The sequence below is a fragment of the Saccostrea cucullata genome, unplaced genomic scaffold (genome assembly GCF_032062105.1).
Source record: "Saccostrea cucullata isolate Sc308-1 unplaced genomic scaffold, CSIRO_AGI_Scuc_v1 ctg7665, whole genome shotgun sequence".
Lineage (NCBI taxonomy): Eukaryota > Metazoa > Mollusca > Bivalvia > Ostreida > Ostreidae > Saccostrea > Saccostrea cuccullata.
In genome coordinates, this window is record NW_026934815.1 from 39,929 (window position 1) to 60,474 (window position 20,546).

At 32.4% G+C, this 20,546-nt stretch overlaps 1 protein-coding gene and 1 long non-coding RNA gene across 2 annotated transcripts; one reads left to right on the top strand and one right to left on the bottom strand.

Moving 5' to 3' along the window:
• Nucleotides 1-5,005: 5,005 nt before the first annotated feature.
• Nucleotides 5,006-8,710, bottom strand: LOC134241404 (uncharacterized). Its single transcript, XM_062723462.1, has 3 exons — nucleotides 7,974-8,710; nucleotides 6,984-7,061; nucleotides 5,006-5,598 (listed from the first exon to the last, which is right to left on the bottom strand). The coding sequence occupies exons 1-3, from the start codon at nucleotides 8,430-8,432 to the stop codon at nucleotides 5,536-5,538; spliced, it is 600 nt and encodes a 199-aa protein (XP_062579446.1). The 5' UTR covers nucleotides 8,433-8,710; the 3' UTR covers nucleotides 5,006-5,535.
• Nucleotides 8,711-18,188: 9,478 nt separating this feature from the next.
• LOC134241406 (uncharacterized) lies at nucleotides 18,189-19,663 on the top strand. Its single transcript, XR_009986653.1, has 3 exons — nucleotides 18,189-18,229; nucleotides 18,585-18,619; nucleotides 19,640-19,663. It is a non-coding gene; the product is annotated as an uncharacterized LOC134241406 (long non-coding RNA).
• Nucleotides 19,664-20,546: the final 883 nt, after the last annotated feature.

The following is a 20,546-nucleotide window of genomic DNA, read 5'->3' on the forward strand; positions in this document are numbered from 1 at the left end:
ACAGAAAGACATTTTTATTTCAGAAATCTTCAATATTTCTCATAGATTTACATTTCCAACCCGAATAATGATTTGCAAGTATAGTGGAATAATTTTTTTTAATTCTGTAAAAAAAAAATATGTGTAGAATTTTGTATTGAATGATATAAAAAATCAGTAAAGTCTTTTTATCTCATCAACAAGGAAAACGTACCATTTTTTTTTTATTTCTAGGATTTCATTTTTATGTCATTTCAAATAAAAATAAGTCAAAAAATATATATTAATCTGTGCATCAAATTTTTGCTTATTTTAAGTACCCTTGGATTGTCCCTGATTTAAGCCGCTTTCTTTCCTGAATTTTATCTTGTCTTTTTGCACTTATATATCAGCATATCATCGAGGTTTCTATTCACAACTAAAACTGGTATGAATTATCAACCAAAGGAAGAGAATTCTAATATCAACAAATTCCTTAAATCAAATAAAACAAATGTTATTAATGATGAATATTTACATTTCCAATTAATTTCCCCTATGATTCTTTACAAAATAAAATGCAGTATATTCTCACGAACTACATTAGGTATCTATCACGAATAAGCATGAATATCTCCATTGTTACGTCATAATACCGCTTTTGACGTCGAAAAGGCAAAAAATATAGTGCACACTGTTTTGTTTAAAAAAGACAGTTGAACGGCGTAAATTCATGGCAAGTCATCAGAAAAATAATGTAAATATAAGTAATGAATTTTATTTTTTGAAGATTCATGAGGTATATGAACTACAACGATTCACGCGCCGGCATATTTATCATGAAGCGCTAACTGATAGTTCAGAACCTCATGAATCTTCAACAATTAAATTCATTTCTTAAATGAATTTTCTTTTTGTAAATTTTGTATGGTATTGTTAAACCTATATCACAATGACAAACGTCAACAGGTAAAAACAAACGTCGCTATTGTGACGACACATAACGCTGCTTTGACGTAGAACGACATGGGTCCCCCCTTAACAGTAGTTACAGCATACAACTGGCGAACATTGGTCATGTTGCCAGTAAGTAAAAAAAAAATCAACAGTGACAGGTCCAGTTGGATGCAGAAAACTATTAAAAAGAAATATTCTCTTGTTTAAAATATAAGGAAATGAACTTGATTGTCAATACATCTAAGCATGCATGAACAACTTGACTTGAGGTTAATACCTCTGTTTAAATTCACCGTGCAGACTACATACATGGAGAGGTGAGAATAACAAATTAATTCTTGTAAACTTCAGCAATGTTTCGATCAGACTTTTTTTTCAAACAATTTCCTTTGATAATTCCTGTTTTGTTTTGTCCAACCCTCAGTCAGGGAATCAACGTTTCTTTGTAACGTTTCTATTTTTCTACATACACAGTGTAATATTTAGATGGCGTAACTTTGTATCACAAATCAAGCTGATTTGTATTCGCGAGTTCAATAAACAACGTGCTGAATCAAAACGTTTATTTTCACACAAGCGTCTAACTGACTATGACAACAAACAAGTCGTACATAAAATATTCTATTATGACATCTCCCCCTTTTTAAAGAAATCAGTGTTTTAGTTTATACATGGATAATAAGACTTTATAGCAAAGAATATTAACTTGACTAGATTGTACAAGACTAGATTAAGAAACTTGGCAAGCTATTGCATTAGACAGATCAATCTTTGAATGTACATTTTCTTGTCTCCCTCATCATCAAACGTAAGCGACTTGAAAATATGCTCGGCTTCTTTCCCCATCGCATATATCAAACATTTTACTTGTATATCTTCATCGTCTTTGTGTAATTTTTTTTGCTATTCTATAGCGTTCAAACCTTTGTTTCCAATCCGGCCATTCACTCGGATTACTAAAGTTGAAACTCGCTGGTGGGTTAAACTTCGGCATCTTGCAGCGCAATGGATTGCCTTCACTTCTGACACCATGTAATATTTAGATGGCGTAACTTTGTATCACAAATCAAGCTGATTTGTATTCGCGAGTTCAATAAACAACGTGCTGAATCAAAACGTTTATTTTCACACAAGCGTCTAACTGACTATGACAACAAACAAGTCGTACATAAAATATTCTATTATGACATCTCCCCCTTTTTAAAGAAATCAGTGTTTTAGTTTATACATGGGTAGTAAGACTTTATAGCAAAGAATATTAACTTGACTAGATTGTACAAGACTAGATTAAGAAACTTGGCAAGCTATTGCATTAGACAGATCAATCTTTGAATGTACATTTTCTTGTCTCCCTCATCATCAAACGTAAGCGACTTGAAAATATGCTCGGCTTCTTTCCCCATCGCATATATCAAACATTTTACTTGTATATCTTCATCGTCTTTGTGTAATTTTTTTGCTATTCTATAGCGTTCAAACCTTTGTTTCCAATCCGGCCATTCACTCGGATTACTAAAGTTGAAACTCGCTGGTGGGTTAAACTTCGGCATCTTGCAGCGCAATGGATTGCCTTCACTTCTGACACCATGTAATATTTAGATGGCGTAACTTTGTATCACAAATCAAGCTGATTTGTATTCGCGAGTTCAATAAACAACGTGCTGAATCAAAACGTTTATTTTCACACAAGCGTCTAACTGACTATGACAATAAACAAGTCGTACATAAAATATTCTACTATGACACACAGTATCAGTTAAATCGCATGTATCAGCTATTTGTCACGTGACTTGTATCAAAATAGAATTGATAAGTTAAGTGTAGGAAATGAGGATAGTTCGAGAACATACGCATGCTTTTCAAGAAAAAAAAAAACGCATATAAAGATGATTCTTTTCCCAAAAAACTGCTGGGAGCTAGTCTGTGCTGTTTCGGAAGTAATGACAATTTTGCCAAAAATGAGTAAAATAGCTATAAAAATTTCCACTTCGCTAAAATTTTGTTATATATGAAACTAATTTTATGCAGACCAGGGTCATCTCCGAGCCCTTTTCAAAATATACACTATATAAGCGATAAATATTCCATATTTCAGCTCAAACAAAATAGTTTATGTCCTTGCACTTTTGATGTAAATCACGAATCAAGATAACAAACGATGTTTTAACAAAACTGTTCTATCTAGCCTATTCCAAAAAATATTTGCTGTGTGATTGTGGTGTCGAGGGAGGGGGGATTAGTAAATTTAAAAAAAGGTCCTATTAAGAGCAAAACATTTATCAAAATCTAATTTACATCATTAATAGAATTCAAACTGGTATATAATGATTCAGCATGTAAAATAAATATAAGAGGTTCTGAGTTATAGGTCACAGGGTCTGAGAATTTCATATTCAATTTGATGAATACATGTAAATGATATAGAATTATTTTGACTTTTTCCTTGGAAAGCCGCCCTACATGTAGGAGCGTGTATTTAGAGGCAAACACTTTAGTGCGGGTATTACTGTCTCATGACAGCATCTAGTTGATACTGTAAATGATGAAAAAAATTAGAAACCGGGAGCAAGCCCCTGTTAGCTAACTTTATTCTCAGTGCCCGAGATTTTGCATGTTGACAGAAATGTTATATAAAAATGATGCTCGAGACACAATTATAAATAACAAAAATATAGATTTTGCGTAAATGACATTGAAAAAACCTAAAAAGTTAGATAAAAGATTCGATATAAAATGCGTAAAACGTAAAAGTTTAATGAGGTTTGACCATTAAGTCACCATTAAGCTCGGCTTAAAGGTGGGCTAATGGTAGCTTAATGAAGTTTGGACATTAAGCACCTGTAAGTTGCAGCTTAATGGTGGCTTAATGGAGTTAACTTCTTTAAGCACCATTAAGTCACCATTAAGCTACCATTAAACAATCGCATAAAGGTGGTCTTTCGTCTTGTGATTAAATCAATTTCACTCCTACCTTCTGATAATATCAAATCAATGACCTCACTACCTTCTGATCATAATTTCATCTCTACCTTCTGATAATATTAAATCAATTACATTCCTACCTTCTGATAATATTAAATCAATGACTTCCTTACCTTTTGATCATAATTTCATCTCTACCTTCTGATAATATTGAAACAATGATCTTCCTACCTTATGATAAAGTTAAATCAATGACCTCCCGACTTTCTGATAATATTAAATCAGTTGCCTCCCGACCTTCGGATAGCATTCAATCAATTTCCTTCCTACCTTCTGATAATATTAAATCAATGACATCCCTACCATCCGATCATAATTTCATCTCTACCTTCTGATAATATTAAATCAATAACATTCCTACCTTCTGATAATATTAAATTAATGATTGCCCTACCTTCTGATCATAATTTCATCTCTACCTTCTGATAATATAAAATCAATGACATTCCTACCTTCTGATAATATTAAATCAATGACCTCCCGACCTTCTGATAATATTAAATCAATTACCTCCCTTCCTTCTGATAATATTAAATCAATTACCTTCCTACCTTTTGATAATATCAAAATAATTGCATTCCTACCTTCTGATAATATTAAATCAATTACTGTATAGGGGGAAATTAACTCGCGGTGTTAATATCCGCCATATTCACGGTGTTGATAAAACCGTGAATTCAAGAAACAGTGAATAAGTTTTCAATAGGTATAGATAAGGGAGAAAACTTTTATAATATACCAATTCCGCGATATCAAGAAACTGCGACAGTGTCAGAGAAGAGAAAACCATGAAAATTACAACCCGTGAAATTAATCCCCTATACAGTACCTCCCTACCTTCTGATCATAATTCCCTCCCTACCTTCTGATAATATTAAATCAATTACCTCCCTATGTTCGTTCTGATAATATTAAATCAATTACCTCCCTACCTTCTGATAATATTAAATCAATGACTTCCCGACCTTCTGATAATATTGAGGATAATGACTGTCAAGCCGTTTAGTATTATTCTTAATATCGGTGGAAACGATGCGCTAGAATTAAACTTACACCCTGTAAGTAAGTAAGTAAGTAAGTAAATTTTATTTATAGTCGGACTACATACACATAACAAAGAACATGAGCTATAAAGCTCTTTTACCGACTAGAAACATAAAAAACATATATATAATAAAATGTACATATATACACATAAGAGCACAAATATCACATTAAAGTTTCACAAAGACAGAAGTTCATTTAAATACACAAGTGTAACCAAAGACATTGATAAACAGACATAAAAAGAAAAGAAAGAAATAAAAGACAAAACATTTGAGCAACACACAAAGAAAATAAAAGAGTCAACATAAGAGAACAACAAGTACTTAAAACAAAAGTCATGCACACAAACAAGGAGGAATGGTTAAGAAAGCACAATACTGTAAAAATAAATAAATAAATAAATAATAACTTAAGACGGTCATCTATAAAACTGAAAATTAGGTATGAGGCATAGAAGTCTGAAGTCTGCAGGAGCTGCATTTACAATTTAGTTCTCCGCACCAAGTTGAAATGTAATTTGAAAATTGATTATATGAGGAGAATTGCCTGGCTTCATTGGGTAGAGAGTTCCAGAGCTTTGCTGCCTCATACCTAAATGATTTCATCCCATACCTTGTTGTTCTTGGTCTTGGGACCTCTGCAGTATTTGTATATCTAAAATTGTATGAATTATTTTTAAAAACAACCAGATCTTGCAAAAAGACAGGACTTAAGCCTTGTAAAATTTTAAAGGTTTCTATAGCAATGGCACGCATTCTTCTGGTTTTCAAAGATGGTAGTTTAGATTTATGTAAAAGACTCTCATAAGAACTTTTATAATCTTCGTAAATAAATCTTAATGCTCTTTCCTGAATTTTCTCTATTTTGCGAGTATTTTGCTCAGTACAAAAATGCCATGTTAAGGGGCAATAACTAAAATTTGACATGATAAAAGAGTGATATATTGTAAGTTTTCCTAACTTAGTTAAGTGCTTTCCTAACCGTTTAAGAACATTTAATTGCCTTGCAGCCTTTTTGCACATATTTGTAATATGTGTATCAAAAGACAACTTAAAGTCTATGGTTATACCTAGCAACTTAACTTCATCCTCACAAGGAATTTTGATTCCATCTAAATCAAATACAATGTTTTTACTTTGTGTTTTATTTCCAATAGAAATTGCCTGAAATTTTTCAGGGTTGGCCTGCATTTTATTTGAAGAGAACCATGTAATGAGAGATCTACTATCATGTTCTAAAGCTGCTACCACCTGTTCTAGAGATTTATCAGACTTTGATAGGGTGTTATCATCTGCATAATTGTAGAGGTTACATTTATCTACAAAGAAAAACAGGTCATTTATGAATATGTTAAATAACAGGGGACCAAGAATAGATCCTTGTGGGACACCTTTAATAATGTTTAACATGTCACTAACATGATGCCCTAATTTAACACATTGTTTTCTATGTGAGAGGTAGCTATAAAGCATTTCTTGTGCTGATTCAGATAGTCCATAGGCTTTTAGCTTCAAAAGAAGTAGTTCATGGGGAAGGCAATCAAAGGCCTTGGAAAGATCCATTAAAATAGCTGCAGTGTATTCATTTTTATCCAGGGCATATTTCCAGTCTTCAATAACTCTCAACAGAGTAGACTGACATCCAAAACCTGACCGAAAAGCTGATAAAAAAGGATTAAAAATATCATTAAAAAAGTTTGTTAACTGTGTTTCTATTGCTCTTTCGAAAAGTTTTGATATTGTTGGGAGGACGCTCACTGGTCTATAGTTACCCTTCTCTAAGGTACTATTTTTCTTGTGTATTGGAGTAACCTGAGCAATCTTCAGCTTATCAGGAAAAGTTGATGTTACCAGGGATAGATTAATTATTTTGGTCAAAGGTTTACTGATAACTGGATTAGCAATATGCAGAAGTTTTGGAGAAATTCCATCAATACCTGTGGCCTTTTTTACATTGATTTTTTTAATATTTTTATTGACAAAATCTTCCTTAATGGGCGAGAAAGAAAATGTACGAAAAATATCTTGGTTGTGTTGTACCTTGAGTATTTTCTCTGATTGCCTTGATACTTGGGTGGTCCTCATCAACCTTTTCATCTGCATTTCCAATGTCTTTGGCTACATTTATAAAAAAATCATTAAAAATCTCACTTATTTCATTTTGATTATTTACAAGTTTTAAATTTTCTGACAGAGTTACATCATTTTGTGTGAGGGACCCTTTATTTGTTAAAAAAGGCTTCACAGTTGGCCAGAAATCTTTTGATTTAGGTCCCCCAGCACATCTTTCAATAAAATATTGATTTATAGATTTGTTCTTTAATTTGGTTACAAGATTTCTTTGTTGTCTATAGTTCTCCCAGTTCTGGTTTGATTTTATCGACTGATATTTATTATAATACATTTTTTCTTATATATAGCCTTACGAAGTTCTTTGTTCATGTATGGCACTTGCTTTGTCAATATTTTCCTTTCCTTAAGGGGTGCATGTTTATTGGCTACATCTAAAAAACAATTATTAAAATTTTCATATGCCTCATTTGCATCGGTGCTATCAGATAGTACAGATAGTTTATCTTCTAATTCCAAAGTAAAAAATTCAGCATTGAAATTCTTAAAACTTCTACACATTCTTGTCTTTGTTTCTCTTTCTCTGATTTCAATATTTACCTGAACAGAAATAAAATTATGACAGTCACTAATTCCAGTTCCAAAATTACATACTTTGCCACATTTATCATTTTCATTTGTTATAATAACATCTAAAAGAGATGGTTTCCCAATCTTAGTAAAACATGTTGCTTTTTTAACAATGTTCTTGGCATCATGTATATCACATATGTCACATAGAACAGAACTTTTATTTTTGTCAAGCATGTTGAAGTTTAAGTCACCAACTATGATGTAGTTGTCATATCTACTTATGATTTTATCTAGAGTTTGACTGAAGTCATCACTAAATACTGTGTCTTCCATCTGAGGCGGTTTATAAGCTCCTGCAAAGAACCATTTATTACCATTTGATGTTACCTCTATGCCCACTGACTCTATGTCTTTAAATTCAAGGGTGGGTTTTCGGTCTCCAGCTACATCTGTTCTTAGGTATGCTAGCACCCCTCCACCATGCTTATTTCGATCGGCCCGCCATAAGGTGTAGTTGTCAACTGCAAACTGGGCATCAGGATAGGAGTCATCAAGTTTAGTCTCTGCCAGGAACAGCATATCAACAAGATTACGCCGTAAAATGTCTTGAATCTGCTCATACTTTCCCGCGAGACTGTTGATATTAAGATAACCACAGATCAGTTGTGAAGGATGTGTTCTCCTGACTTTTACAAGCTCCTGCCAGATGTCTTGATAGCTATTTTGGTTTTCCTCGTTGGATTCACATTTGTTTATGTTTTGTATCGTTTCCGGTATCTCGATCCCGATCGAATTCATACTTATTGTTTCAGCATCTGATGCTCTTCGTGTGGTGTTATATGACATGATATCTGGTAAAATTGTGCATTTTTGACATAGCCAGGATGATGATGAAGAAATTTGGCTGCCAGTATAACATTTAATGTGGCATCTTACATTACATTGTGTGCAGATCACTAATTTCTGATTTTTTCGAGTTTGTTTACTGCAAACCAGACAGGGAAATTTTATTGGTCCGGGGTTTGTCGCTATGTCACCCGAAATAAGAATTCTCAATATTAAGACATATTTTCCGACTGAGCCGTGTCTGGGAGATTTCTCGTTGTTGTTGACAAACAAAGGAATTTTTGGCGGGTACAATTTGTACAATAAATATTCGTCTAAAAATTGTTCATAATTGAAACTGGACTTACAGATGTCATCTATGGATGTTACAGAGTCATCTGTAGTAGCATTTCGATGAGTAGGTGGTGTTAGTCTACATATCATCGATGTGATGACCAGAGCTACTGTCCAGTGAACTGACCGTTCCGCCATTTTTATTTACTTCTGTTGTTAAAACTCAGTAATTCGAAAAAAGGTTGTTGTCAGTTGATAAAAAGTTTCAAAAAAGTTTTCAGATGATGAAAGGTAAATGCATTCATTAACCCTCTCAATACATTATAGTGACCAATTGCTCCCGTTTTTTCTTCAATTCATAAATAATATACTGATTTTGAAATGAATTTCAGAAATAGTACAGATGGTTTATAAAAGTTAATAAGAATGAGAAAAGTATTACTTACTTTTTTTTCCTTATGAAATAATTTAGAAACCACGTAGAGAACATGTTTCATATCTGATTTAAGCTCCCTCACTTGTTATATAAGAAATGGTAAAATTATGGGAAAATATTCTTTAGGCCAGGAATCTTTATATCCTATATCTATCTACTCTGTATCTTAATTATATTATCTAAACATTTTGTAATTTATCAGACAAAGGGGTACGTACTTGAGAGTATTTGTAATCGAAGTTTCACTCGCGGCATTGCGATAAGGTTCTTAACAAAGCAGGCTCCCTGTTAGCTTAAAAAAGCAGACTCGCTGTTAGCCTCTTAAAATGCATGGTTAGTTGCTGCAATTATAAAGAAACATAAAAAAAAAATTAGCATACCAATGAAATACATTGAGATATGTATATGCATATTACACGTATTATCTTTTAATTTTTATCCCATGGATTTCTTGTAAAAATTCTTTAAAATGCTCAAATGAATAATCATTGCGGTCGATTTGATGCTTTGAATCAATTTAAATGTTGAAATTTAAGATAACTCTAAAAGGGGTCATATTTCAACGGGGTTAATTTTCTATGGAACACGCGATTGATATAATTACCCCTGGTGCTCTTTTTCTAAAAATAAAAAAAATAATGATTTTTTTTTCTACGTGTCGGGGGTCATTTTCTGTCATTAATAAATGACCTACCGGTGGAGGTCATTATTCGTCTCTAAACTTGCTCTCTTTTAGTTTTAAAGGAAATCTTTCAAAATGCTTGAATGTTTGCTGCATGTACAAAGTAACACAAAAGATATTGGCATACTAAAGGAATACATTTTGCCATCATAGTCAAACTTCCATGGCAAAAATGAAATTGATGAATATGCCTTTTAATATTGAATTAATTTTTCTCAAAATATCGTTAAAATAAATGAGAACATTACACATATAGTAAAATCAATTTATTAAAACATTAGCGTTTTTTAATTGTAAATGTGATGTGAAGATTACGTGAATGATCTTGTTAACAATCTTGTTGCATTTATTTTAATTTTTCATCTACATGGTAAACAAGCCCCCCACCCACCCAGAAAAAAAATAAATTTGGAAATTTCAAAAAAGTGACAACATGAAAAAGCTTTTAAAAAGCAGTATCTACAAATATTTGTCGAATTTTATCAAATGTGGATCTAATTTCAACCTCGATTAATTCTGTTTTTAATTTCTACCATTCCTGACGGAAGCAGACTTTCATAAGTTTTTTTTTAAATCAAAGAAAATAAAGCTAATATATTCTATATCATCTACCTCCTATCACGAATTTTTAGTTGGTTTCTCATGAATATCTCAAATACATTTAAATGGGTGCGAAGATGGGAAATATTTTCTTCACAAGTTTTGTAATCATTTAGTTTGATCCCCGTGGGACTAAATGGGGCTGTCCTTCGGATGAGACCGTATAAACCGAGGCCCCGTGTCACAGCAGGTGTGGCACGATAAAGATCCCTCCCTGCTCAAAGGCCCTGAGTGCCGAGCAAAGGCCTAAATTTGCAGCCCTTCACCGGCAATGGTGACGTCTCCATATCAGTGAAATATTCTGGAGCGGGACGTAAACCAGTATACAATCAATCAATCATTTAGTTTGAAAATCATAAAAAAGAGATTCCGTATTCTAGGACTATTTTATTTATTTTTGTTATTCTACGTTTGAAAATGTTCATCTACTCTAATTAAGGGAAAAGTCATGATATTGACTTTATCTTTGTTTACATTGATTATTTTTCCTCCTTAGAAGTTTAATTAATGATTAATTAAGCATATCACAAAATTGTCATCATCAACATGCACGTGTAATTGGCTTTTTATCACTTCCCCTACGTTACACCATACATTTCACGGTTGAGTAATTTTGACCAGCGATTTTAGTGCCCAGTGACCAAAATACACATCTGACCAATTTTCATAATTTTCGGCCACATAGTAAAATATTTTTAGCTATTATGCTATTATGCGTTTCTTTTTACTTTCAGTATAGAATATTATGTCGTTGTCGTTTGTTTGTTTCTCTTTTTTTCCTGGTCAACACAAAGACTTTGATATTGCATTGATTTTTTTTTTGTTTTATAAACTAATTCATTTTCCTAAATGCTCTACATGATTTACAAACCCAAACACAGTTTCAATTTTGATATTTTGTTGTCAGGGACTTAAAATAATAATTGTTTATTAATATTAACTCTTATTTTGATTTCAATCTTTAAAAGAGACCACAAGAGCGCACAGAATTGGGACGTTTCCCCAACTCTTTGCAATTCTGTTAGAATTTAGTAAAATTTGATATACTTTTCATTTCGAAAAATATCAGAAACTTTTATATCTAAAATGCATCTGATATAAGTGAATGCCATACGTATGATATTCGTTTAAAAAGTTTGTAGGTAGGCATTTCTTTTAATTTCTTTTAAAAAATGTGATAAAGAATCGCTGAAAATTTGCAGAAAAAATGAGAAAAATCGAAAAGTTACACGTTTTCCGACTTTTCTATCCCTCTAGGTATCAAACAACTATAAACAAATACTTAATTTGTGTCTGTTTGGAAGCACGTTTTTATTGATGAATTGTAAAATTCTAAAAGACGACGCAAAATTCGGAATAGAATTGGGTCTTATCCTATCTTGTCTTTTACAAGTAGTGATTGTCGTATGTTCTTGTACGTCAGATATAACTGATTTATAAATCATAATATTGTTGTATGCTATCTAATGATAAAAAATGATTTTTTTTCCACTCGAAATATCATGTAACATATTTAAATTCCATTTACACGTCAGGCCTAAAGGAATGTTGTTTGACTTCAAATTTTCGAATTGTTTCTTTTCCATAAGGATAACCATTTTTTTTTTTTTTGCTTATTTTTGAAATTCCTTTCAGAGCATCTCTAAAACCATTTTTAGCATGTTCTTTCTTAAAAACAACACGTAATTTCCATCTGCGGAGTGGTCCAATAAAATTTTCCAAACTGTTCTATACACAAAACACTGAAGAGTTAAAATTCTTAGGTAGTTTTATGCTGCTAGAGAGATCTGCCCTGAGATGTAGAGATAGAAAATAATATTTACAGTTAGTTACGCAATGGATAATGGAATAGATATGATTAAGATAACGATTATCAATTTTGCTTACGACAACTTCCCTAACGTCAGTGGCAATATAGCCTTCTTACCTGTATAAGATTTCCCCAAGTTGATTTGAAATGCATATGTGTGTTCTATTAATAATAATAATAATAATAGCATTTGTATAGCGCCCTATTTAAAATAATTTACTCTAAGGCGCTGAACAGACACTATTTCAGATATACAAGTAGTTAAATACAACACAGTAATCATAAAAACATAAAACCTTAAATCATTCTAAGAGATCGTAACTAACATAGGAGTAAGCTAAAATTATAAGCTGCTAGACTAAGATCAAATTGAGATCACATTAAAAATTTTACACAATACAGGTTGTGCCCAAAATAAATAGTCTGTTACGAACATTATTTATAACAAGGTAAGCTATAACATTGAAACAAGGATATCAAAGGATATCAAGATTCGCAAGTTTTATAGGGGCGATAACTGACCTTTTCTTCATATACAATTTATCATTATGTGGAATGTTTACAGGTGTTTTTCATTGTGTTGTGAAATCGCTAATTTTTCTGTCGGTTAATTTTCGTGGTTTCAAGGTATGATTGATTGATTGTATACTGTTTAACGTCCCTCTCCAGATTATTTCACTGATATGGAGACGTCACAATTGCCGTTGAAGGGCTGCAAATTTGGGCCTATGCTCGACACTTACGGCCTTTGAGCAGGGAGGGATCTTTATTGTGCCACACCTGCTGTGACACGGGGACTCGGTTTATACGGTCTTATCCGAAGGACAGCCCCATTTAGTCGCCTTTTACGACAAGCAAGGGGTACTGAGGACCTATTCTAACCCGGATCCCTACGGGTGTTTCAAGGTATGAAGAGATCCATGAATGTATGTCCACCACTCAATGCAATTTATCTATTGTATATCTACTGATCAATTCTTCATACACGAAAAATAAAATCTCAATGAACCAATTTATTTACTTCAAATTACAAAAAATGACCCCTCGTAAATATGTTTGACCATTATAGTTGAATTGCTTGTGGATCAGCTTCCAATGTGTATTATTAAAATTGAACTGAACTTGAACAAGAGTAAGTATCACAAAATTTCATTACGACAATAACAACAGATTGACCCGTTTATCCTCATTTTGAAGTCAATAATTAAACTTTTATTTTCAAATGAATCTGATTTCTTTAGTGAATATACGAGGGGTGATCATAAAGTTCGCGAACTATCTCTATATCTACAAAACCACGATTCAGATTAGAACGAAATTTGGTACACACATAATCATACACAAGTTTTATAAATAGCGTATGCTGAATAAAGTTTTTCTCCTTGTTTGAGACGTCACAATGTGAAAATGACGCCACTATGTAGGTCACTTGTGACGAAAAATGTTTGTCTCAGTCGTACTCGTCCAACAAATGACTGTACAATTTATTGCATATCTTAGAAACCCCGTAACATATAATAATTTGTACACAGTTTATTAAGACAAATGACTAACTATAAATCCATACAACGATTGGATTGATCATCTTAGTGAAGAAAGGTAGATTGTGAAAAAATGTCATGTTGCTCAGTGAAAGCAGGTTTGAAAAAAAATATGCTTTTTTAATTAAGCAATTTGCTATCAAATACCTCCAATTAACACTTTGAAAAATAGTTGAATATTTGAACAATAATATAAGTATTAAAAACCTAAGATATCGTTTATTTTAGATTTTAAACATATAAGTTATGATAACAAGGAGGCAAGCATTCTCTATCCACCTTGAATAAACGTCTCTCACGAGACAGAAGATTTGTGTTTGAATGGTCGCCATGCTTATTTTTGGAAGGGATATTCTTATCTACCCATTCTGTTGCCGAGATTTGACCATTTCTGACAAATAAACTGTTCTTGTTATGAAAATTAAGTTACATGGAAAGAACTATAACACTCAGAAAAAATCTTTCAGCTTTTGTGACAGAATGCTACGGAGTGGTTCACGTGACCGCCAATATCAGGTGATTCGCACATGCGCAGAACGGTTGTTGATGTGCATTATAAATTGGAGAGGATTAATTCAAAATAAAATCAACACTGAAACCAAATATGGTTTCTTTTATGGAAGTTATTCAATTAGTTAACGAACTTTTTGATCACCCCTCGTATATAAAAATTTGAGTTTAGTTTTTATCTCATGATGAAATCTTCAAACATGTGCGTTTCATATACTGTAGATCACTAAATTTTCGCGACACCTTATTTTTCGCGAGAGAGTCATTGACTCCTGATTAGCGAGACAAAATTTTCACGAATTGTGGTTATTGCTCTATATAATCTTAAGGAATACTATAATACGCAAGAATTAAATTTTCGCGAGCACACTGTCTCGCGTAATTACGCGAAAATAAAGTTCTCGCGAATAAAAAGTGATTTACAGTACTGCAAAATTTCAAAGAAAACAGGTGTTTTAGAAAAAGATAGTTCCCCCAAAATGTAAGATTACAGGATATGAATCATTATTTGGCATTATAACAGTCCTTTGACAGATTAAAAATCAATTATCTGTTTTGCTCTCAACCACATGCATACAAATACATTTCAAGACTGATGGCTTCGGATTTTAGTAAATGTCAGCAAATTAACAATTAGATTAGCATTTATGCTGTATCTATTTCATTGAAATATATAATTTGATATTAAAGTAAAAACCGTTCATGTCGATCGACAAATACACCTTAATTTTCTAAGTGAAATAATAAGAACCAAATTAGATTCTTTTTAAATGACAGAAAAAAAATATAACGTTAGGCATGTGTTGCAATCGAATTTAACACTGACTTAATCAATCAACAGAAATTCATCGTTTGTGTTCAAACAGAGTTTATAAAACCTAATAGTAAGGTGAACACCTTTGTGTCTGATTTGCTCCTTGATCAGATATCAAGAGTAAAAACATGTAGTGTACGTCAGAATTAAAATTCATTCAACTTCAGAGTTGATTTCATCACAGTATGAAGGGATATAATTCATACAATATCTTCTGTTGTAATCAATATGAATTTATTTTCTCAATGGTTCATGTTATTGAATAGACGAAAATAATCAATAGCACCGTTTTAATTTATAGATAACTTTAAATTAATGTCAATCCCTGTGTTTTATTGAATTAACAAATCATTCTCAAACAGATTTGAATGTGTGTAAATGTTTGTATTTCATTTTATCGGAGATAATTTCGTTTAAGTTTTGTTTATGTTTGTTTCCCTTAATTCATTCAACAAAGCTGCACGTGTAATATGAAAATATTTATAGAAATCGGCAAACATCGTCACTGTAAGCGTTTAATGTACGTGACACCAGTGTATTTAATGCATGTGCATCCATTCTTCTTTACTTAGATAATAAACCTGCTGAATGCATGTTTTAATATTCATATGAAGCAGAATTTGTGTAAAATCTTATGCGTGAAATGAAGAAAACACTTACTGCGACCTTCAACTCGACATTTAGATATATCGACGACGTATTGTCCATTAACAATGGTAATTTCCATTCCTACGTAGATACGATATATTCGTTTGAGCTTGAGACACATCTGTTTCTTACTTGGAAATTTTACTTGAAAAAAAAAAACCGTTTATGATAATCTAACAAGATATATGATAATATATGTGATGACGTTAACTTTTCTTTCTTCAACTTCCCTTACTTATTCAGCAATATACCTTCATATATCTCAGTTGATTCGATATGCAAGGGCATGTTCTATGTATGAACAATTTCTAAAACGAGGTAAATTATTGACAAGCATGTTGATGAAAGAAGAATATCAACTGTCTCGCTTAAAGTCATCATTTTCCAAGTTCTATAGTCGATACAATGACCTTGTCAGCAAAAGCAATTTATCATTGAGTCAAATGTTGACTGACGTTTTTCATGCTAATTGTTAGTCCATTAATTATACACTGAATTGACGTCAGATTTTTCCGTTATTTCCTGATCATAACAAGGAGCACATGGCGGGTGTGACCGGTCAGCTGGTAATGCTCACTCCTCCATGGGACCTGTTCCGACCTCTGATGTTTTGGAGGTCTGTGCTCATTCTTCTCCTATTTTGTATTATTTTATGGGCTTTTAGATTGAATATTGTTCATTATCTCCATATCCTTCCTTTGTCTCTCTCTCTCTCATTTTGAAGAATTAGACATGTATTGTCTTTATAGGCAATAACACGATGTTGTAAGGAATGGAAGAAAATCTTATAAGATTAGTTTTAATCAGTTTCATTATGAAAATTATACAATGTCATTATTAAGATACTAGTATTCTTTTAAGCACATGCAATAGACCAAGCTCCTTCATGAACAGGTATTTAGAAAAAAAATCAAGTTTGCATATTTTTGTTTTACCTAGTTTCCTAATGATTCACGCTTATATGATTAAAAAAAATAAGATGTGAAATCCCATTCAACTTATAACGTTTACTGTATCGATTCAATTAGTTAAAAAAAGATTACTTCTAGCCTTTTACATAAGGTTAATTTATGCGGTTTTCTTTGTGTCACAAACAGCTTCTATAAGACAAGAGAGATAACTCTACATTTAATTTGGTTCAAATTTTTAAATTTGCATCCACTAAACTACTATGACGCTTTCTACTGAATGTCGTCTAAAATGTGAACTTATTTATGTTGGTGAAAACAAAGGTTCACTTCATAAAAGATATTTAAACTATTTAAACACAAGACAACACAGTGTTCAAGGCTCAACAGGTTTTAAAATCCAGTAAATGAATGAACATCTTAATCTTTACAACTGGTCCTACAAAAATCAAAGTAAAAAACCCCAGCAATACATACCATATATGTATTCAAGCTCTGCATTTTAACAGCCAGTTTATGCCAATATTCACCAATATAAGTTCAATAATTCCTTTATTATATATCTAAAACATTTCCTCATATTTTTAAGTATTCAAATTAACGCCTGTGCTGGACGTGTTCAATATCGCGTCATTCTGATGACCCCGAGCATTATAATTTGCTTTTTTTTAGGTTTTAATAGGTAAAATTGTAGTAAAATTCTAATAAGTATCTCATTTCTGTGCAAATAATAAAGAAATCATATCCAGATACCACTTTCTTTATTCAATTCAACTCACAAATATTGATGAACACACATTACTACAGTTTACCTCAGTGGAAAAAATACAATCTAGCAAAATGTGTATCAAATTATATCTATCTTTTAAAATGTTTATAATTCATGATTTGATAACAGATTTTCTAATAGCTGTTACAATGCAGCTTGAAATCAGTTTAGATCCAAGGGCAGACCGCTCCACCTGAAGAAAACACCTAGAGAATAACAACTCTTTAGTATGCAGTGTAGAAATGATTTTTTTTTTCTACAAGTTAAATGCAATGAGATTTTCATTTATACAAGGTTTTCAAAATAGATAGTTAGTACATATCTTAAACCCACAAAGCTATTGCTCCAAATGTGTATCCCTTTTTGCGCAGATATTGATTGATGTAGACTGGCAAGCTTTTTAAAAAGTTGTTACTTGTGTCTAATTTCATGTCACAAAAGGTAAAAGGATTTTATGAGTACACGAAACTTTATAAAATTTGAAAACATGAAATTGTAAGAGTGGGAACATCTTAAAGATTAAAGCATAATCTGTTAGATGACGAATGTACCCTTGTATTATTTATATCATTTGACAGTTTTGATCGCCATTCATTCGGAACCTTTGAAATGTTCCCCTGGGATTTCCGGATCAGCGGTTTTGAGATGCTCCCCGGGATTTGTCATTGTGAGTGGTTGGTGTTTCTCTTTCCACAAGGAACCGACGTCCATGTTGAATTCTAGTAATTTTTGTCATCAGCAGGGGGCTCACATGGTCGTCATAGACTCAGAGGAGAAAGAAAAAGTACTCACCAAATATATTGAAAGTAAGAGATCAGTAGTGGATGTAAGTTAAAAAAAAAAAACCAGAAAACGAAGATTTTTATTTGTTAATTTCTGGCTGCTGTAGTCGAGACGTCATTATACAATGAATTAAATTTATTAAAAAAAACCTATCTATCTTACAACCTGAACCGTATAATAGTGTCTAGGTTTAAAATCTAATTTATGTGAACACTCCTTCTGAATTACTTACTGCTGAGACGATAAAATGCATTAAATTGGCGTGTAGATCTAAGATAACATAACCATTATACACATATGTAAGAGAAAAATTGCTTGGAAATTACTAATAGCTAAGTTTATACTGGAAATAAAATAATATATTTTTTGTTGCTTCAGAGATGATTTTTTTCAACATATATCAAGAAAGAAATGTAAGTATGAGAGAGAGAGAGAGAGAGAGAGAGAGAGAGAGAGAGAGAGAGAGAGAGAGAGAGAGAGAGAGAGAGAGAGAGAGAGAGAGAGAGAGAGAGAGAGAGAGAGAGAGAGAGAAGGCTGACCTTGAATATATTGTAAGGATAAACGTGTTTTTCATTAAATCCTCAGAAATGCTTTTGCTCTGAATTCACCAGCTGCAGAAATGTAGCCCTCTTATTAAGAAAATTTGAATGCTGTACAAGAATCTGTGGTTCTCTGGACTATCTTTTCTACTTTTCCTTTATCTCTGCCACAGTCTTCTAACGGGCTAAACCTGCATCATTCTACCACATCAACAGAATTAATTATATTAACAGGAACTTTATCATATTTACTGGAACTCGTTTTCATTAACAGGAACTCTTTTACAATAAATGGGACTTTTACAATGAAAGAAATTCTATGACACGAACAGGAACTCTATTACATGAACAGGAACTCTATAACAATAATAGGAACACTGTTACACGAACAGGAACTCTATTACATCAACAAAAACTCTATTACAATAAAGGGAATTCTATTACACGAACTCTATTAAATGAACAGGAACTCTATTACATCAACAAAAACTCTATTACAATAAAAGGAATTCTATTACACGAACTCTATTAAATGAACAGGAACTCTATCACATCAACACAAACTCTATTACATTAAAAGGAATTCTATAACACAAACTCTATTTCATGAACAGGAACTCTATTACAATAACAGGAACTCTATCACATTAACAGGAACTATATTGCACGAACAGGAACTCTATTACATTAACAGGAACTCTATTACAATAACAGGAACTCTATTACATTAACAGGAACTCTATTACATTAACAGGAACTGTATTACAATATCAGGAACTCTATTACTATCATTGGAACTCTCTTACTATCATTGAAACTCTATTACATTTATTGGAACACTATTACATTAGCAGGAACTCCATTATTTTAACAGTAATTCTATTACATTAACAGGAACTCTATAAGATTGCTCAGAGGGAATGGGACATTGAGGCTGAGAAGAAAAACTGTAAGTATTAGTGTTCACCAACAGCCTGATAGGAGAGATAAGTCTTACTATAATGAGTGTTTGTTTGTTGCTTTTTTTAAAGAAAAGGATCAAATAAAATGCCCTTGTCTTTCAGTTTGTACATATTTTAATCATAAATTAGATTTTTATAAGAAAATGTCTCTAAAAGTAAAGGAAATACAGATAAAAATGAATCAGATACTAGTAAAATGCCTTATTTACATGTAATGATAAGTTTGATAAAAGTCTACCTCTCAAATAAAGACGGTGATAATACACACTTAAATTGTCAGAGTGCTTCCATGGATAGACACTTTAAACGTTTGTTATGCTAAAAAGATATTGTTTTAACCATGTTTGGTTTTTACCTCACCTGAGCCGAAGGCTCAAGTGAGCTTTTCTGATCAAAATTTGTCCGTCGTCTGTCGTCGTTGGCGTTGTCGTCGTTATAAACTTTTCACATTTTCATCCTCTTCTCAAGAACCACTGGGTCAATTTCAACCAAACTTGGCACAAAGTATTCTTGGGTGATTCAAGTTTGTTCAAATGAAGGGCCACACCTTTTTCCAAGGGGAGATAATCCTGAATTTGTTAAAAATTAATGGCATTTTTAAAAAAATCTTCTTCTCCAGAACCGCTGGGCCAGGAAAGATGAAACTCATGTGGAAGCATCCTCAGGTAGTGTAGATTCAAGTTTGTTCAAATCATGACCTCCGGGGCAAGGGTGGGGCCAAAATGGCCGACCCAAGTTTTACATAGGTATATATAAGAAAAATCTTTAAAAATCTTCTTCTCCAGAACCATTGGACCAGGAAAGATGAAACTCATGTGGAAGCATCCTCAGGTAGTGTA

Bases quoted from the DNA above. Each gene is read 5' to 3' on its own strand.
- LOC134241404 (XM_062723462.1), bottom strand. From the start codon at position 8,432: ATGTCATATAACACCACACGAAGAGCATCAGATGCTGAAACAATAAGT. The intron at 7,062-7,973 runs GTAACATCAAAT...TTATAAATGTAG, and splicing joins TAGAGTCAGTGGGCATAGAG to CCAAAGACATTGGAAATGCA. The intron at 5,599-6,983 runs GTACAACACAAC...ATACAATTTTAG, and splicing joins AATCAGAGAAAATACTCAAG to ATATACAAATACTGCAGAGG.